Source organism: Ranitomeya imitator, chromosome 7, assembly GCF_032444005.1.
Source record: "Ranitomeya imitator isolate aRanImi1 chromosome 7, aRanImi1.pri, whole genome shotgun sequence".
In the NCBI taxonomy this organism is placed as follows: domain Eukaryota; kingdom Metazoa; phylum Chordata; class Amphibia; order Anura; family Dendrobatidae; genus Ranitomeya; species Ranitomeya imitator.
Window position 1 is genome coordinate 17,390,659 of NC_091288.1, and position 19,027 is coordinate 17,409,685.

At 44.8% G+C, this 19,027-nt stretch overlaps 2 protein-coding genes across 5 annotated transcripts in view; one reads left to right on the top strand and one right to left on the bottom strand.

Moving 5' to 3' along the window:
• Window positions 1-5,217: 5,217 nt before the first annotated feature.
• LOC138644457 (uncharacterized) lies at window positions 5,218-11,085 on the bottom strand. Of its 2 annotated transcripts, none has more exons than XM_069732847.1 (7): window positions 10,943-11,085; window positions 8,863-9,022; window positions 8,251-8,328; window positions 7,959-8,042; window positions 7,764-7,877; window positions 7,607-7,687; window positions 5,218-5,456 (listed from the first exon to the last, which is right to left on the bottom strand). In XM_069732847.1, the coding sequence occupies exons 2-7, from the start codon at window positions 8,978-8,980 to the stop codon at window positions 5,323-5,325; spliced, it is 609 nt and encodes a 202-aa protein (XP_069588948.1). In that variant the 5' UTR covers window positions 8,981-9,022; window positions 10,943-11,085; the 3' UTR covers window positions 5,218-5,322. The 2 variants fall into 2 exon arrangements, with proteins under 2 accessions (XP_069588948.1, XP_069588949.1); XM_069732848.1 differs by lacking the exon at window positions 10,943-11,085 and adding an exon at window positions 10,678-10,875.
• A 129-nt stretch (window positions 11,086-11,214) lies between these two features.
• CCNT2 (cyclin T2) overlaps window positions 11,215-19,027 on the top strand; it is a 40,025-nt gene continuing 32,212 nt past the window's right edge. For all 3 annotated transcript variants that reach the window (XM_069732845.1, XM_069732843.1, XM_069732846.1), the window contains exons 1-3: window positions 11,215-11,372; window positions 15,370-15,451; window positions 17,743-17,871. In XM_069732845.1, the coding sequence (XP_069588946.1) occupies window positions 11,215-11,372; window positions 15,370-15,451; window positions 17,743-17,871 (369 nt within the window). The remainder of the gene's footprint in view (window positions 11,373-15,369; window positions 15,452-17,742; window positions 17,872-19,027) is intronic.

The following is a 19,027-nucleotide window of genomic DNA, read 5'->3' on the forward strand; positions in this document are numbered from 1 at the left end:
ACCAAAGTCAGTGCAGTCGTCTACCAGGAAATTTTAGAGCACTTCATGCTTTTTTCTGCCGATAAATTTTTTGGAGATGGAATAACCGGATTACTTACGGTAATGCTCTTTTAATGAGTCCATGACAGCACCCACTGGAGAGATAGGGATCCGACCCAAGGAACAGGAAACCTACAGAGAAATAAAAGGGGGCGGTCCCCCTCTCCTCCTCAGTTTAATTTCAGAGTACCCGGAGGACCGCCAGTATTAGTTAAATATTACAATATATCATCAGGTTATAAACTTCATAGAAGTAATTACATTGGCTTTTATTTATTAGGGAGGGATGTGACTGGGTGCTGTCATGGACTCATTAAGAGCGTTATCGTAAGTAATCCGGTTATTTACCCTTCGCCATGACAGCACCCACTGGAGAGATTTCCAGAGACCAACACCTAGGGGGGGACCACCGTGCTGAGGATAGTCCTGCCAAAGTGTAGGTCAGAGTCTGATGAAAGATTAAAAGGTACCGTCACACTGAACGATATCGCTAGCGATCCGTGACGTTGCAGCGTCCTGGCTAGCGATATCGTCAGTTTGACACGCAGCAGCGATCTGGATCCTGCTGGGCCATCGTTGGTCGGAGCAGAAAGTCCAGAACTTTATTTCGTCGCTGGACCTCCTGCAGACATCGCTGAATCGGCGTGTGTGACGCCGATTCAGCGATGTCTTCATTGGTAACCAGGGTAAACATCGGGTTACTAAGCGCAGGGCCGCGCTTAGTAACCCGATGTTTACTCTGGTTACCAGCGTAAACGTAAAAAAACAAACACTACATACTTACCTTCCGCTGTCTGTTCTCCGGCGCTGTGCTCTCTGCACTGTGAGCGCCAGCCAGCCGTAAAGCATAGCACAGCGGTGACGTCACCGCTGTGCTTTCCGAGTTTGCATCTTGGCTTCAGGAAAATGGCCGCCTCGATCTCGATCTGCGCACGCGCGGCATCCCGCGGCCATTTTCCTGAAACCTGGTGCAGCAGAGCACTCCATCTGCGCACGCGCGGCCCCAGGAAGATGGCCTCCCCACCGATGACAAGGGTAATAGCGCAGATCGCGCGCTGTTTCTTCACGTGCGCGCAGTGGATTCGGCACTTGGACATGCGCACACCACCAACGGAAAGCTGGGGAAGAAACAGCGATGTCACCACGCCCACCTGACCTGACCAGCCTGATTGACAGGCGAAAACAGCGACTTTGGTAATGTATTTCGCAGCATAGGTGGGGAATCAGGGTACACTACATACACTATTGTAACGCACAGCGCAGGCCCTATTTAACAGTATTTTTATCTCAATCTGAAAAAACGGGGTGACAGGTTCCCTTTAAGGATGAGACAGTGTCAGCTAACCGTTCAGCACACTGAAGGGACGAATTTCCTACAACTAAAAAAATCATTAAATAGGGGATGATTAAGGTGTCCTTTTGGCGAAGGTAGGCCATCACCTCTAACATTACTTTGGTAAAGATCCTCGGTGCTGTGGAGAGACCAAAGGGCATGGTTGTGTACTGGAAATGATGAATCTCCCCCTCAAGAGTTACCGCCACTCTTCGGTATTTTTGATATGTTATGAATAGGGAGATGGTAGCAGGCATCCTTTAAATCAATGCCGCCCATTTTACAATTTGGATAAAGGAGCTTAATGGCAGATCTAATAGATTCCATTTTAAACGTATAATTTTTAATAAACGTATTGAGTTTTTTAAGATTTATAATTGTTCGAAATGAACCATCGGGTTTAGGGATTAAAAATAACGGAGAGTAGAACCCCTCTACCCTCTTGTCCCTTCGGCACCCTAACTAAGACATTTTTAACTATGAGACTTTGGATTTCCAGTTCAAGGGCCCTTTGTTGTATTGGTGAGGAAAGGGCTGTTAAAACAAAAGAATCATGGGGAATTTGGAGGAATTCTATTTTCATTCCTTCTTTAATAATATTTAGAATCCAGGAATTTGACGTAATTTTTTGCCATTGGGGAAAGAAAAATTTTAACCTACCCCCTACTGGGGTGACTGGTGCTTTAATATTTATTGTCTCTACGGAAGGGGGGCCCTTTAAACATAGTGCCATTCTGTTTTCCCTCTCTTATTGCCCACCGCGACGGTCTTTCATTTTGTGTTCTTTTCCCGAACGGTCTCCTCCTAGAGGTCTTCCTATAGAAAGGAATTGAGGGGTCAGGGAAGGCTTTTTTCCTCTTTTGCTTTTCTGAGGATCTCATCCAATGCTTTCCCGAATAGAAACTCACCCTGACACGGAATAGCACAGATCTTAGCTTTCGAATGTGTATCCCCCTTCCAGCTCTTCATCCACAACGCACGTCTGGCATTATTTACTAGGCCTGCCGACCTTGCTGCGAGGCGTAGCGAGTCAGCTGACGCATCGGCCATGAATGCTGCTGCTCCTCTAATTAATGGTATTGCATCCTGCAATTTTTGTCTGGAGACCCACTGTTCGATCTGTTGATCTAACTGATCAATCCAAACAAGCATGGATCTAGCTGTGCACGTGCTGGCAATTGTTGGTTTAAATATGCCCGTGGAAGGTTCCCATGATCTTTTCAGTGACGATTCCGCTTTCCGATCTAGAGGATCAGAAAGTAGGCCTGCATCCTCGACTGGTAAAGTTGACTGTTTTAAAGTGGAGGCCACTGCTGCGTCCACTTTAGTAATTTTAGTCCATGAAATTAATTCCTCGTCACTAAAGGGGTACTTCCTTTTGGAGGCTGATGGGAGAAAACCTCTCTGGTCCTGTTTTTCCCACTCCCTCTTTATCAATGCCTTAACGGCAGGAATTACTGGAAAGGCTCTTCTCTCTGCCAACATGATGTCTTGTGCAGTTTGGTCGTCTTTCGTATCCTCACAACCTATTGTATTCCTGATGGACTTTACTAGGTTGTTAACCCCATCAAGGGGAAAACAAGCCCGACCTTCAATGTCAGATTGTGCCGAGGAAGAGGATGATGTATGTGAGGAGTCTGAGTGGATGACACCTTCCTCATCGGACTCAGAGCTGGATACTGCCTTCTCTTTACTGGACTTCTTAGGGGGTGCACTGGCTTGTGTAATGGCCTGTAACTCTTCCCTAATTATGGCCCGTATATCTGTAACTGACATAGATGGACTCTGCATTGTTTCGGTAATACATTGGTTGCAGAGCTTTTTGGGGTGGGAATTTGGGAGAGGTTCGTCACACAATGCACACTGTGCTTAGGCTTTTGTCTCTTTTTGGCCTGGGTGAAGAAGATATTGTGGAAAAGAGTGTCAGCTTTATAGGCAGAGGGATTTTACACTCACCCAGTGAAGCTGTACAGTACCGAATCAGGTGGTTGAAGCGTCTTCCTGGATCTTGAATCCGTGGCATCGCTCCTGCGGCTGGCATCTGAGGACCTCCTGCTGGTTGGCTCACCTGCTGGGTCCACCGTCTTGCCTGGGGACGACATGTTGCATCGCCTGTGCGCTTGCAACCATCCCCCTTTTTATAAGCAAAGATCCGGTTCCTGTTTTTTTTTTCTTTTTTACTCTCACACAGCGGTGTACTGCGCATGCGCGAAATCGCGCTTTCCCTCACCGCTGTGTGAGTGACCCGGAAGTGCTCCAACACCTCCAGGTCAGTATGGGGAATCTTAGACAGCTCCCCCGCATGCGCGGCCGCCATTACCCCGGCCTGCGTCAAGGAGCGGTGTGCCGGCTGCCGCTGTGCCACAGATCGTGGACCCTTTACTTGCCGGTCCGCGTCCGGAGCCTTTCTCGGCTGCACCTCCGCAGCGTTGCTCCAAGGAATCGGGCGGCCCCCTTTGGACCCAGCCATCCCACATGCCGGACAGACGAGGGGGGAGCCGTCTAACGGAGTCTCCCCCGACGCTGCTTCTGGATCGCATCCCCTGCCGTTCCCACAGAGACGGATGCTTGTGGCCCAGGTATGCTGTTCTGTGGTTTCGGAGAATCCAGAGATCCTGTCCCCTGTGAACAGGAAACCTAAACTGAGGAGGAGAGGGGGACTGCCCCCTTTTATTTCTCTGTAGGTTTCCTGTTCCTTGGGGCGGATCCCTATCTCTCCAGTTGGTGCTGTCATGGCGAAGGGTAAAATTTCATTCTCAAGCAGGACTTGGCATCTGTTCACACTGCCAAAAGCACCAATACCTGATTTTAAAACATTATCACTGTGCTTGATTGGCCAGCAAACTCTCCTGACCTTAACCCATAGAGAATCTATGGGGTATTGTCAAGTGTAGAGACACCAGACCCAACAATACAGATGATCTGAAGGCTGCTATCAAAGCAACCTGGGCTTCCATAACACCTCAGCATTGCCACTGGCTGATCGCCTCCATGCCACGCCGCATTGATATAGCAATTTATGCAAAAGGATGCCTGACCAAGTATTGAGTGCATTTACTGAACATACATTTCAGTAAGCCAGCATTTTGAATTTTAAAATCATTTTTTCAAGCTGGTGTTATAAAGTATTCTAATTTACTGAGATAACTTTTGTGTTTTCATTGACTGTAAGCCATAATATTCAACATTAACAGAAATCAACACTTTAAATAGATGACTCTGTTTTTAAAGACTTTAAATAATATGTGAGATTCACTTTTTGTATTGAAGAATGGAAATAAATTTTTATGTGCCCCCTCCCCGCAGTCCCATAGTTCCACCCCCTACATTAAAAAAAAAAATGCCATTAAGCCACCCCTCATATTCCGATTAACCCTTACCTCTGTACCCCTTCTAAACTGCTCCAGCTCCCCCGGTCCCACATAACCCCATCATGGTGGCCTCCCCTTAAGTGCCGTGGGCCCCCCAGGATGGCCTTTCTGGGAGATGCTTGTTTTTTTCACATTCTGGAGTTTACTGGAAGTCAGGGATGGAAACAACACTGACCTCCAGGTAGTACATTGACTCATGTAGCCTGTGTGTAGTCATAGATATGGCATCACGTGATGCAGCAGCATGGAAGTAGGTGGACTTAAAGACAACTGGAAAAAAGTATAGTGATGCTTTAAACAGTGTGACTGTTTAAAGCATGAAAGGCTCCTTTAAGCTATGGAGGCACTTTAGGATGCGGTTGGCAAACTCTTTTGCGCTGGCTGCTTTTTTGTGCGCACACTATATGGAAAGCTAAACCAATACTCTTGGGTCAGCCTTGGCTGGCCCTGGCCTGTAAGTTAATTAAAACAGCACACACTTTTTTTCAAAAAACCTTTTCTTTTTTGAAAACTGGTAATATAAAGATGTATAACCTTATATATACTTTTTTTGTATTCCCCCCCCAACAACAAAACATTTTAATTCCTCCCACGGCGGTGGGCTAAGAGGTGTCGCAGCGTGCGGCCCTGCTGCTTCACTTGCTCCAGCAGGAGCGCAGCTGTCCTTTCCATTCTTCGCTGCTGGGCCAGCAGCTCTCTCAAGGTGGGTGATTCTGTGGATAGAAGAGGTCGGAGAACGGACGGTGATTAAGCTGCAAATACGGCATGTGTTAACATACCCTGAGATTTAAGGTACCGTCACAATGATTTCTGTAACAATATCGTTGCTTTTTGTGATGTAGAAACGAAATCGTTATGTGTGACAGCGACCAACGATCAGGCCCCTGCTGGGAGATCGTTGGTCGCTGAGAATGATCAGGACCTTTTTTTGGTCGCTGATCACCCGCTGTCATCGCTGAATCGGCATGTGTGACAAAAAAAATTAAACAGTACATACTCACATTCTGGTGTCGGTCAAGTCCTTCACCGTCAGCTTCCCGCACTGACTGAGCGCCGGCCGTAAAGCACAGCGGTGACGTCACCGCTGTGCTTTACGGCCAGCGCTCACCGTCAGTGCAGGAAGCTGACGGCGAGGGACGTGACAGACACCGGAATGTGAGTATGTACTGTTTTTATTTATTTATTTAATTTATTTAACATTTACAATGGTAACCAGGGCAAATATTGGGTTACTAAGCGCAGCCCTGCACTTAGTAACCCGATGTTTACCCTGGTTACCCGGGGACTTCGGCATCATTGGTCGCTGGAGAGCTGTGTGTGACAGCTCTCCAGCAACCACACAACATAGTTACATAGTTATTAAGGTTGAAGGAAGACTATATGTCCATCTAGTTCAACCCATAGCCTAACCTAACATGCCCTAACATGTTGATCCAGAGGAAGGCAAAAAAAACCCATGTGCAAAGAGTAAGCGCCACATTGGGGAAAAAAATTCCTTCCCGACTCCACATACGGCAATCAGACTAGTTCCCTGGATCAACGCCCTATCGAGGAATCTAGTGTATATACCCTGTAACATTATACTTTTCCAGAAAGGTATCCAGTCCCCTCTTAAATTTAAGTAATGAATCACTCATTACAACATCATACGGCAGAGAGTTCCATAGTCTCACTGCTCTTACAGTAAAGAATCCGCGTCTGTTCTTATGCTTAAACCTTTTTTCCTCCAACCGCAGAGGATGCCCCCTTGTCCCTGTTTCAGGTCTATGATTAAAAAGATCATCAGAAAGGTCTTTGTACTGTCCCCTCATATATTTATACATTAAAATAAGATCACCCCTTAGTCTTCGTTTTTCCAAACTAAATAGCCCCAAGTGTAATAACCTATCTTGGTATTGCAGACCCCCCAGTCCTCTAATAACCTTGGTCGCTCTTCTCTGCACCCGCTCCAGTTCAGCTATGTCTTTCTTAAACACCGGAGACCAGAACTGTGCACAGTATTCTAAGTGTGGTCGAACTAGTGACTTGTATAGAGGTAAAATTATGTTCTCCTCATGAGCATCTATGCCTCTTTTAATGCATCCCATTATTTTATTTGCCTTTGTAGCAGCTGCCTGACACTGGCCACTGAATTTAAGTTTGTCATCCACCCATACACCCAGGTCTTTTTCATTGACGGTTTTGCCCAGAGTTTTAGAATTAAGCACATAATTATACATCTTATTACTTCTACCCAAGTGCATGACCTTACATTTATCCCCATTAAAGCTCATTTGCCATTTATCAGCCCAAGCTTCTAGTTTACATAAATCATCCTGTAATATAAAATTGTCCTCCTCTGTATTGATTACCCTGCAGAGTTTAGTGTCATCTGCAAATATTGAAATTCTACTCTGAATGCCCCCTACAAGGTCATTAATAAATATGTTAAAAAGAAGAGGGCCCAATACTGACCCCTGTGGTACCCCACTGCTAACCGCTACCCAGTCCGAGTGTGCTCCATTAATAACCACCCTTTGTTTCCTATCCCTGAGCCAGCTCTCAACCCACTTGCACATATTTTCCCCTATCCCCATTATTCTCATTTTATGTATCAACCTTTTGTGTGGCACCGTATCAAAAGCTTTTGAAAAGTCCATATACACTACATCCACTGGGTTCCCTTGGTCCAACGACTTACCAATGATCACGGCCAGGTCATATCGCTGGTCCTGATCGTTGGTAAATCGTTTAGTGTAACAGTACCTTTACTACACACTCAATTTGGTCCTGTCCCAGAGGGCAAGAGCTTTTTTTTGGTTGTTTTTGTCGTTGTCAAATGTGACATCCCACCGATAACCCCTCCCACTGTCTGTATACTTACGGAGAAGGGACGCCTGTTGGTCATCCCCGGAGTAAGAGCTGCTGACCACCCATCCCCTCGCTCGGGCCACAGCTGCCGCAGCTAAAAGGAGGCAAATACATATCTGGTTAACAATTGAACTCGCTGTGGGGAAGCGCTTGCAGTTTTGGTCACTTACGAATGCTCGCCTCTGGGGAGAATGCCACCGACCCGAGGGAGGAAGATGGGTGGCGGAAGGGCGGTGTTGTGGCCTGCGGTGGGGTGCTAATGCTCCTGGCCCTTATTACTGCGTCTGTAATGTATACAATATTTCAGCTCCCCTCTTATGTCCCGTATGCAGTAATAAAATTGCAGTGACTGATGGTTAACTTACGTGACGTCCCGGGATGTGGGCTGCCGCTGTTGTCTGACGAAGCGCTACTGGCAATGGCAGGTGGCTGTTCTCGCCGCAGTCTCTCTACACAAAAATTAAAGAACCGCAATGTTTAGACAGCAAAAGAACAGGGATCCAGACTATAAAAAAAAAAAAATACCTAGGCGCCATTGGCGGAAAAAGTTTTGAGCCAATTGAAATTTGACTGCATCAATAACGTATTCAATATTTCAGCTCCCCTCTTCTGTCCCGTATGCAGTAATAAAATTGCAATGAATGATGGATAACATACGTGACATCCGAGGCTGTGGGCGGCTGCTGGTGGCGGATGAACCGGTGGCTGGAGCTGGTGGTGCCCGTTGCCGTCTCTCTACACAAACATTAAAGAACCGCAATGTTTACACAGCAAAAGTACAGGGCTCCAGACTAAAAAAAAAATAAAAATACCTAGGCCATTGGCGGCAAATGAAATTTTGAGTCACCAAATGTACGTACATATATAGAAAATAGAGATCACACTTCCCAGTGATGCTATACTCTGCATTGTCTGGGGGCTCTGGTGTTCAATGGTCTGCCTGGCACGTGACATGTATTTTTGCATCACTAGGAAGTGCCTCACGGCAGCGCGCGTCTCCTGATTCCCCCCTCCTGGCAGTGCGCAGAGGGTTGCCAACCACCTCCTAAATGATTTCTGGACAATTTGGATAAAAATTGCGGACATCCCAAAATTGTATATGTTGGTGTAGATTCTGGAACCCCTGACCTGACCATTTATCACGGACACCGCATTTTCCTCTTGGACAATACGGACATGAGAAAAAAAGTGACATGTTTTTCTGGGAATTCTAGGACAAGTTGGCAACCACGAGCGCGAGTCTCACGATTCCCCCATACTGGTACTTGCCTCGCCTTGTCTCCGCCCGCAACTCTGCCAGCTGCTGTGGCTTCTTGTAGCGGAGGTTGGCCCATTTTTTCCGAAGCTGCAGCGCACTGCAGCGGATGCCGGACCTCCTCTCCATCATGTGCCCGATGCGGTGCAGCACCTCCCGCTTGTGGATGTTCGGCTTTTAAGAAAAAAAAAAAAAAAAAAAAAACTGAGCATCAAACTTTATTTTTTTTTTTTTGGGGGGGGGGGGGGGTGGAGTGGGGAGGTTAAAAGTTTAAGAATTTTTTAACTAAATAAAACAGGAAAAGCAAAAAAATAAATACTCTGGGCTCCAGAGCAGCGCTGCTGAGAATCAAAGGTGGAAAAGCTACAAAAGTGTTTTCTTTATTGAAGCTATGAGTTTCAGCCCTGGTCTAGCTCCTTCCTCAGGCGAATAATACGCACTACATTTTTACGTAACCCACATTGATGTCACAAATCCGGTTAATTAGTTGCAGTGTGTAATACAATATACCGAAGAATAAAAAAAATAAAAATCAATGTTCTATTTATGTATCAAAAGAAATATAAAATACTTAAAGCTTATAGTAAAAAAAAAAAAAAAAAAAAAAAAAGTTGTCTGAAGAAATTCCCAAAATAATAACCCTGCACATGTTCCGGATTTTTTGTGGTTTGTTCGCTATAAAAACACTTAGGCTGTGTGCAGACGTTGCTGATTTTTAGTGCTTTTCTCGCTATAAAAACGCAAAAAACAGCATACATTATGCATCCCATCATTTAGAATGAATTCCGCAATTTTTGTGCACTTGATGGGCTTTTTATCCGTGAAAAAAAAGCATCGTGGTAAAAGACGCAGCATGTTCATTAATTATGTGGATTTTTGTGGATTTCCCACTATATAATGCATTGGGAAATGTCTGGAAAATCTGCAAAAAAAAAAAAAAAAAAGTAAAAACGTGCAAAAAAAAAAAAAGCATGCAGATTTCTTGCAGAAAATGTTTTTCCCCAGGAACTTTCTGAAATCCTGAACGTGCGCACATAGCCTTACACTATGCATACATATGCATCCCATCATTTATACTGCATTCCGCAATTTTCGTGCATATATTGCGTTTTTTCTGCAGGAAAAAAAAAACAACGCAGCATGTTCATTAATTGTGCGGATTTCCCGCTCTATTATTGCATCCTAGAACCTCCGGAAAAAAAACAAAAAAAAAAAAAAGAAAACGCAAAAAATCCACACAAAAAACGCGAAAAATCAGCATGCGGATTTCTTGCAGAAAATGTCCGGCTGTTACCTGCGGTGTGCACACCGCCATCAGTGATGTCTACCAGTGATCACCACCACTGAGAACATCACACCAGTCATCGCTTATCTGCAGCCGCTCATGATGGAGCCATCAGACGATTACAGCGCTATTCACGAGGTGTCACAGGCGTTATTCCGGGGGATTGCTTCCTTCAGACGAATTGATTTTTTTTTTTTTTTTTAGGAAGTTGTACTATAGGTGGCAGCTAATTAACCTGATTTGTGAAGTCACTGAGTAGAAAAGTTTAATGCCCCCCCCCCCTCCCCCAAGAAAAACAAACAACAGTGCAAGCTCCGGTTTTCCGCACCAAAATCCGATCTCTGGGGTTTTTTTTTTTTTTTTGCTAATTACTTTCTATGGGTGGAAAAAAACCCCGCTGAAAGTGACAGGAAAGTCCCACTAATGTGTGTGCAGGAGGTTTATGAAATAAACAGTGACAAATCTCATCCCTCAAAAAAAAAAACCTCCTAAGGGAAAGTAGCCAGAAAATTAATAACAATTAAAAAAAAAAAAAGATTCTGACTCTGGGAAGGAAGAGAACCCGGATGTGCCAGGACAGGACTTATTAGTCGGCAGGACACATAGGAGCCGGTGAGCAGAGATCACTCCGCCGCCGCCGGGACCTCCGGGGATGCAGCCGTCCCTGAGCAGGGGCATCCGAGGACACGCCGACGCCCCGCTGGGAGCGCGTGCAGCCGTGGCCGCTCAGTCACCGGCGTCCGCCCCCTCAGCGGTGACACAATGGCTTCACACCCGCCCGGCGCCATCTCCGCCACCTATCACCTCACCTTGATCCCTGAGACGATGGCGGCTGCGGCCGGAAGTCTTTTCTTATGTAAATGCTGAGGCGTGACTCCTCCCCGAGTGGGCGTGTTTTACTCCCCGTTGCTAGAGAGCGTTGCTATGTATCGGCCGGGCCGCACTGTCACTCACACAGTCGGCCGCAGACAGCGGAGCGGAGCACAGCAGCCATCCGAGTCACGTGAGGAGAAGCGGTTCCGGCTCAGGCGGACGTCAGTTCCGGTGATTGTGACGCACTGGGGTTCAGCGGCAGACGGTGATGGCGGACTGCCGAGAGCCGAATCCTTGCTGGTTCTTCACCCGGGAGCAGCTGGAGAGCAGCCCGTCCAGGCGCAGCGGAGTGGAGGCCGATAAGGAGCTGTCGTACCGGCAACAAGCTGCCAACCTCATCCAGGACATGGGGCAGCGACTCAACGTGTATCCTTTCCGTCAGTCACCTGCGGCCTAGTGCCGGCCGGGAAGCCTGCCATGCCGAGTGCTGAGGCGGCGGCTGGGGGAGGGAGGTTGGCGGCGGCGGCGGCCTGGTGAGGCCTCCGTGCTGCTCCTCGGCCCCGGCTCCTGCCGCTGGGAGTCCGGCCGAGAGTACCAGCAGCTGCGGCCTCCTCCCGGTCCTCAGCCTGCGCCACGTCCTGCCGTAAAGCGCGCCGGTCGTCTCTGCACGGTATTTCCGCTCTTATCTCCTCTTCCTTTTTAGTTCAGAAATGTGATTTATCAAATAGATTTTTATTATTTTAGTGTTTTTTTTGCTTAATATTTTCGTCTGATCCTGTATACGATACGATACACTTTATTGATCCCGTGGGAAATTATGGTATCACAGCAGCACAACTTAAATCATAAAAATCATAAAGGAATTACATAGTTGACATGACAGTTTGTTGACAGAAGAACATTATACATTAGAATAGGACATACACAACGAGTGAACTGAAATGTAGAGAAATAAGTAGACATTCACCTTGGTGGTTTAACCCTAATGTTATTGTTGTACATCCCCATAGCAGTTGGCACAAACGATTTCCTATATTTTTCCTTCTTACACCTCAGAAGTATTAGCCGGTTACTGAATATGGGGGGAGCTGCTGTGAATAGAGGGGGCACGGCTGCTTCCCCCCATTGTTTTGTGTGGACCCTGCTGTGTTTTTCCTGCAGTGTTTGGGGGTCTCGGAGTCTCCCCCGGTGGGTGATGGAGGTTGTGGCTCTTCCTGATCTCATTTTGCAGATTAGTTTTTTCTGTGTGTGAGGACGTACATGGTGGTCGTCTTTCACATCTGGTGTTTCTCATTTGTGCCCCCTTTTGCTGCTGTCCTATCTTTCTGGTTGGATGTAGGTAATTAACCTGTGAAGGGGTCTCCCACTGCCCCTCGCTTCAGATGAGTCGTGTCAGTGGCCACATAGCGGTTACGTGGGGCCTTTTTATGTGGCAGGCGGCCATTGACGCAACCTCTGCAGCACCTCCTGCGGAAGTGACAGGCGTGGGGGACCCCATTATGTTGCCCCTATATAGTGAAATGTGATGAGTAACAAGCTGCCGTCACACTGTCAGTATTTGGTCAGTATTGTACATCAGTATTTGTAGCCAAAACCAGGAGTGGGTGATAAATGCAGAAGTGGTGCAGATGTTTCTATTATACTTTTCCTCGAATTGTTCCACTCCTGGTTTTGGCTACAAATACTGATGTAAAATACTGACCACATACTGCTAGTGTGACGGCAGCCACAATGTGTGTGTAGCTCGCCTGTGATTCACCAACATGCTTATTCTAGAGCTGTGATTTTAGGATTTCATTAGATAAAATGTGATGTATGTCGCTCTGTAGCCCTAGACTAAATGGTGTGTTATTCTATGTATCCCTCCTGCACGGAGAAGAGGTAAAAATCCTGCTTTGTACATAGATGTTTTAGGTGGCTAAAAATGGAGTTTTCTTTTGGAAGTTGCTTCAGGGAACACTCCTTCTTTGGGGAGTCCATTTTATATATGCGTTATGCGTTTTTTGTTTCTTGAAATGGCATAGGAAACTTTTTCATGCTTTTTTTTTCTTTTTCCGTTTTTATTTTTTAATTTTTTTTGTGATGGACATTACCTGGTTGAGAGTGTTGTTGTTTTTTTATCAGGAGCGACATGCACTTTTTCTTCAGGCATTTTTCAAAACCTGAAGAAAAACACTCAAAATCCAAATTATCAAACAGCAAAGTGGTTTTATGATAGGATAACTTGCAAAAGTCTTTCAAGCGTTTGGGGGTGTATTTAGCTTTTTTTTTTTTTTAGTCTTCCACTACTGTGTTTTATGTATGAGATATTTTGAAAGTTTCTTTCCATAAACTCTGCCCGTCTTGTTCATAGTATGTGTCTAGTTCAAGGTCAGTGAGTATTGCACATGGACACAAGCCCTGATCTTATTGTAAAAGGATTTTTTTTTCTCTTAGTAAATTCTTAAGGGTTATTTTTGGTGTCTCAAAATGAATCCAATGAATATTTAGTAGTCTGATGGTAGAAATAAAGAGGCTGGCACTTGGATTTTTGCTGCAGGTCCTCACTAGAAATAGTCCACTTTGGTGGTTCCTATCTTTTGGTGCCTTAGCTGTGTAATAGCTAAGACACCAAAAGATAGGAACCACCGAAGTGGACTATTTCTAGTCATGGTTGCAAAGGCATGCTGGGGTTAGTAGTCAACACTCCATAGATATGTTCCCTGCCTGGCAGTTGTGGTCTATGTAGATTCTGTTAATTCTCATGTGAACGTTTCTAGGTTCCCTGGTTATGATTTCAGACTACAGTAGGTGGTTTCAGTGGGTTGTTGTTCCGGTAAGGCTCAGTTCAGACTGCTGTTCGGATACTTTGTGAGAAGGCATGTCACATTTGACTGGGAGTACTCAGTCAAAACTGAAATGTGAAGTTGTTCTGATATAAATGATATTAAACAGGTATATAAGGGCATATTCACACTGCGTTTTTGGTTCGTGTTGGCGCTATATTGCTGTAGGGTTACCCAACGGATTCTTCCAACATCAGTATATAAGTGTGAATCATCCCCTCTAAGGGCTCATGCAGACGTCCGTGGATTTCTGTGAGGCTGTAACGGTTTGGGTGACCCTCAGACAGTCCGTTCATTGCGGTCCCTGATCAGACCATAACCTGTGGACGTCTGCATGAGCTCTTAGTTTTATTGTCTGGTGTGGTTTTCAGGCCCAAGAAAGTTGTGCATCCACTCGTCTAAACTGTTAGTTATGGCTCATAAGGGTCTGTGCACACGTTGCGGATTCTACTCTGTGGATTCGCAGCAGTTTTCCATGCAGTGTACAGTGCCATGTAAACCTATGGAAAACCAAATCCGCAGTGCACATGATGCAGAAAATACAGCACGGAAACGCTGCGGTGTATTTTCTGCAGCATGTAAATTCTTTGTGCGGGTTCCGCAGCGTTTTACACCTGCTCCATAATAGGAATCCTCCACAGGTGTAAAAACGTAGGTGAAATCCGCACAAAAAACACGGAAAATCCGCAGGTAAAACGCAGGGTGTTTTACCTGCGAATTTTTCAGAATCTGCGCGGAAAAATCCACACACGAATCCGCAACGTGTGCACATACCCTAAGTTTGTGCGACCTATGCGTAATGGGGTTCCTTTTTAAAAGGGGTGCAATAATAGTCAGAAATACCCACAGGCTGTGATGTAGTGTCCTTTTGCTCTAGCTGCTCTGAGATGCCAGGGTGAGGCAGGAATCTGCGTGCACAGCTTACAGGAAAATTATCACGCTGTCACGTCTCTCCTACAATATGTGGAAATGCTGTGATTGACTTGTAATTTAAGGGGGCTTTTCCGTTTCTGAAAATCTCCGCCACCCGGCTGAAGTTTCTTAAAGAATAGTAAAAAAAAAGCATTTACTCCCCCTCCCCTGGTCCAACACTGAGTCTCCACTGCAGTTCCCGGTATCCGTTATTGTTTGCAGCGCTGACGTCACATCGCCAGCTCTTCACCCAATATCTGAGGTCTGCAGCACTAGCCGGTCTGAGCTCCATGATTGATTGTAGTGCTGATATCAGTGCTGCAGACAATATCAGACACTGGTCGATCAATGTTGGACCTGGGGAGGGTGAGTAAAGCCCTGTGTTTTTTTTTTTAGATTAACGGGGGTTTACAAAAACCTTTAATATTCAGTACTTTAATCAGTTCCCAATGTATTCTCTTCACTCATTGAATTAATTCAGTGTGCACTTTGTCTAAAGTGGTTATTTTGTATCCTGCAGTATCTGTGTGTGTGTTTGTATATATACATAATGTGTAAATAGTGATGTCTGGCTGCATTGAGGTCATCACTGGTCGTCTCATGCACCCTGCAGAGCGGGGTGTCCTTTATTATAATTGCTTTATTCCTTCCAAGTTGCTGTTAATTTCCTTAATCAGATTTCACAGATCCCAGCTCACCATCAACACTGCCATTGTTTACATGCACCGCTTCTATATGCATCATTCTTTTACCAAATACCACAGAAATGTAAGTACTCCTTGACTGTCTGCCTGCCTTTGTGTTGATGTAAATGTTTATTTGATTTTAATGTTAAAGAGATTATCTGGGGGAAGCATAAAGTGTGTGATCAGTAGGGGGCAGCTGCTAGAGAGGACATTATACCTGGGTTATCTCATCTTACACCTGTCCCCACTAGATTCACATTAATACAATGATCTTCTCGGAAAAAAAAAAACTGAATTCCGACAATAGCCTCGACATAGCCATTCAGCAGGATGAAGCCAGTGGAGTCGCTGTGGACATTATCTGCCCTCAGTCTTGCCAATATCCTTCTTTTTCACATATGCACAAAAAGGTGCCCGGCTGAGAGCATTGTATTAAGGCGAACATTTCCAAACAAATAGTTTCATAACCTTAGTGGAGGGTGAGGTGCAGTGATGTCCTCTAAATTTATAATGACCCTGGACCAAGCACTGTTAATTTACCAGTGTTTACCCTACCCACCTGCATCTGTGTAGGCTTTGTTAGGCAATGATCTAGACAATGTATGTAAATGCCCTACACTTTTCTTTTAGCTGCAGTGGAGCTCTACAATAGGGGTTTTCTGCTAAGAGGCGGAGAGATGACTGTATACCCCCCCAAAAAAAGACACCTGCAATATAAAGGGCGCCTCGGGTGTGAGCACATAATGTAACACTTGCACAAACTTTTTTTTTAATGTGTTTTGATTATTTTCCTTTAACATTTAAATCATTTGCTTCTTTCATTTGCCACCCTAGAAAAATAAAAAACCTAAGCTCATTAGATCATAAAGAGAAAGAAGAAAAAACATCACCAATTTTTAGGTTTTGTATGTAAGGCCATTTTTTGCACTACCACATTTCATAGTCTGTGTCCCTTCTGATCTGAACAAACAGCCTCATGGACGTTGATGATAACGTTAGGAAGAACAAATGGTGGTTTCCGGCACAACCATCCAGATAAAAAAAAAAGGATTTTATTTCAAAGGTTAAGAATCATAGGAAGCATTTTAAGGGCTTTTTGGTACCCTTAAAATGAGAGAGTACAAAGGAGGGCAACAAAATTAATAAAGGGGATGGGAGAACTACAATACCCCGATAGATTAGCGAAATTAGGATTATTTAGTCTAGAAAAAAGACGACTGAGGGGCGATCTAATAACCATGTATAAGTGTATAAGGGGACAATACAAATATCTCGCTGAGGATCTGTTTATACCAAGGAAGGTGACGGGCACAAGGGGGCATTCTTTGCGTCTGGAGGAGAGAAGGTTTTTCCACCAACATAGAAGAGGATTCTTTACTGTTAGGGCAGTGAGAATCTGGAATTGCTTGCCTGAGGAGGTGGTGATGGCGAACTCAGTCGAGGGGTTCAAGAGAGGCCTGGATGTCTTCCTGGAGCAGAACAATATTGTATCATACAATTAGGTTCTGTAGAAGGACGTAGATCTGGGGATTTATTATGATGGAATATAGGCTGAACTGGATGGACAAATGTCTTTTTTCGGCCTTACTAACTATGTTACTATGTTCCCCTAGAAACGCGTCAGGCTCTGAGGTTTCTGTTTTCAAACATTTTTTAACCTTTTGAAATAAAATCCATATTTTTTTATATGAATGGTTGTGCCATAAACTACCCTTTTGTTCCTCATATTAATAACACTTATTAATGCAACGGCTCTTCTTCCAACGTTTGAAGCATATCTTCCCTTACAAAGTGTGCTGGCTCTCCTGCCTGAAGTATGAGACCCAATTCGGACACCGGTGAAAAACTGTTTCTGTATGGACTGTGATTTATATACTTTTCGTGATTCTCCTAACCCAAACTCAACAGCCTCATATATGCCAGTGGTATAGTTCAGGTCAGGAGATCTGCAGCCCGTCCGTACACGCATCTGTGAGAGAAATGGACCGATGTTTTCTCAGGTGTCCTCCTAGTTGCTTCTGAAACAGACTGGGTGGAACACGGAAGTGCAAAGTCTGTATTCTGCATTCCTTCTGTGTTACACGCAACTCCATAGACTTCACAGGGGTGTTCTCAAGTTTTAAAGTCATCCTCTAGTCACAGCATAGGGGGCAACTTTCTAATCGCTGGGTGTCCGACTGCGATGGTCCACACTAATCCTGAGAACATAGGTTCTCTGCAATTCCCCAGACACGTGGCGAGGATACAGTGCACAATATTCAATGATTTCCTCTCTATTTTTTGTCTTCTTCATGCATGAATGACCTAAGTAATCACTTTATATCTTCTGATTTGCTTGCGTGTATATCATTTTATTTATTTTTTTCTTCTTAGATAATATCTCCTACTGCATTGTTCCTGGCTGCTAAAGTGGAGGAACAGCCACGAAAACTTGAACATGTCATTAAAGTATGTCATGCTTGTCTTAATCCAAACGATCCACAGCTGGATGCAAAAAGTGATGTAAGTGAGACCCTCTATATGATTGTTTGTGGTGTTAACCTCTGCCATGGAAAGCCCACTGAATGGGTTTGCTTTAATAAAATAGAAGTTTTGAATAATTTGGCATCTTATTTCTAAAATTATGGAAACGCCATCTTCTGTTTGCCTAGATACAATAATAGTCATTCAAATCCCTCTCAAGGGGTCATCATTTGAGGGGCTTTCCTGGGGTGACTCCCTATGCAAGTGGTGTAGTAAGGTTGGTTGTGTACTGATGTAAGCCGGCCTCGCGGTCTGCCTAGCTGCTGGTGTTTTCCGCTGCTCGGGTGACGCTCTGGACACACGGTTATGTCCCCTTCCATTGTCCTTATACTTTTATGCAGTTACATATGCCGCTATGTTTTTTTTTTTCTATATATTTTTTTTATTATAAGAAATTAAGACATTTGGAAAGTAGTAGAAAATTACTCAAAAACTTAGATGACATTGCGGACTCCTTGGCCTTGTCCTGCCCGGTGGGTTGTAGTTAGTGGATACTGAGGGTAAGCGGCTTTGTTCTGCAGACCAGATTTGCACAAGGCTGGTAATGCTCACTGACATCTTAGGAGTGCCCAGGAGCGCTTGCCAAAAGTCAGCCAAGGGACCCTTTAGGGTATGTGCACAAGTCAGGATTTCTGGCAGAACTTTTCCTGACAAAAACCTGACATTTCTGCCAGAAATCCGCATGCGTTTTTTTTCGCGTTTTTTGTGCGTTTTTTTCCCAAATGCATAGAATTGCGGGAAAAAACGCAGAAAATCAGCAAAAATAATGAACATGCTCATTTTTTTTTTACCGCGATGCGTTTTTTTCACGGAAAAAAACGCATCCATGTGCACAAAACATGCAGAATGCATTCTAAATGATAGAATGCATAATGTATGCGTTTTTAATACGTTTTTATAGCGTTTTTAGCATGAAAAAACCTGAACGTGTGCACATAGCCTGACTGCTCGTATGTACGAGACGGCCACCATCTGTGAGGGATTTTCCAACCTCACAATCTGCAACCAGTAATGAGATAATACAACACAGTTAAGTAGAAAAATAAATGAATACATGGTCCACAAAGATATCCATTGAGAAGTATTGATAAATCTTAGGCTCAGGCTTTGACTCTTAATTCAGTTTTATAGGGGG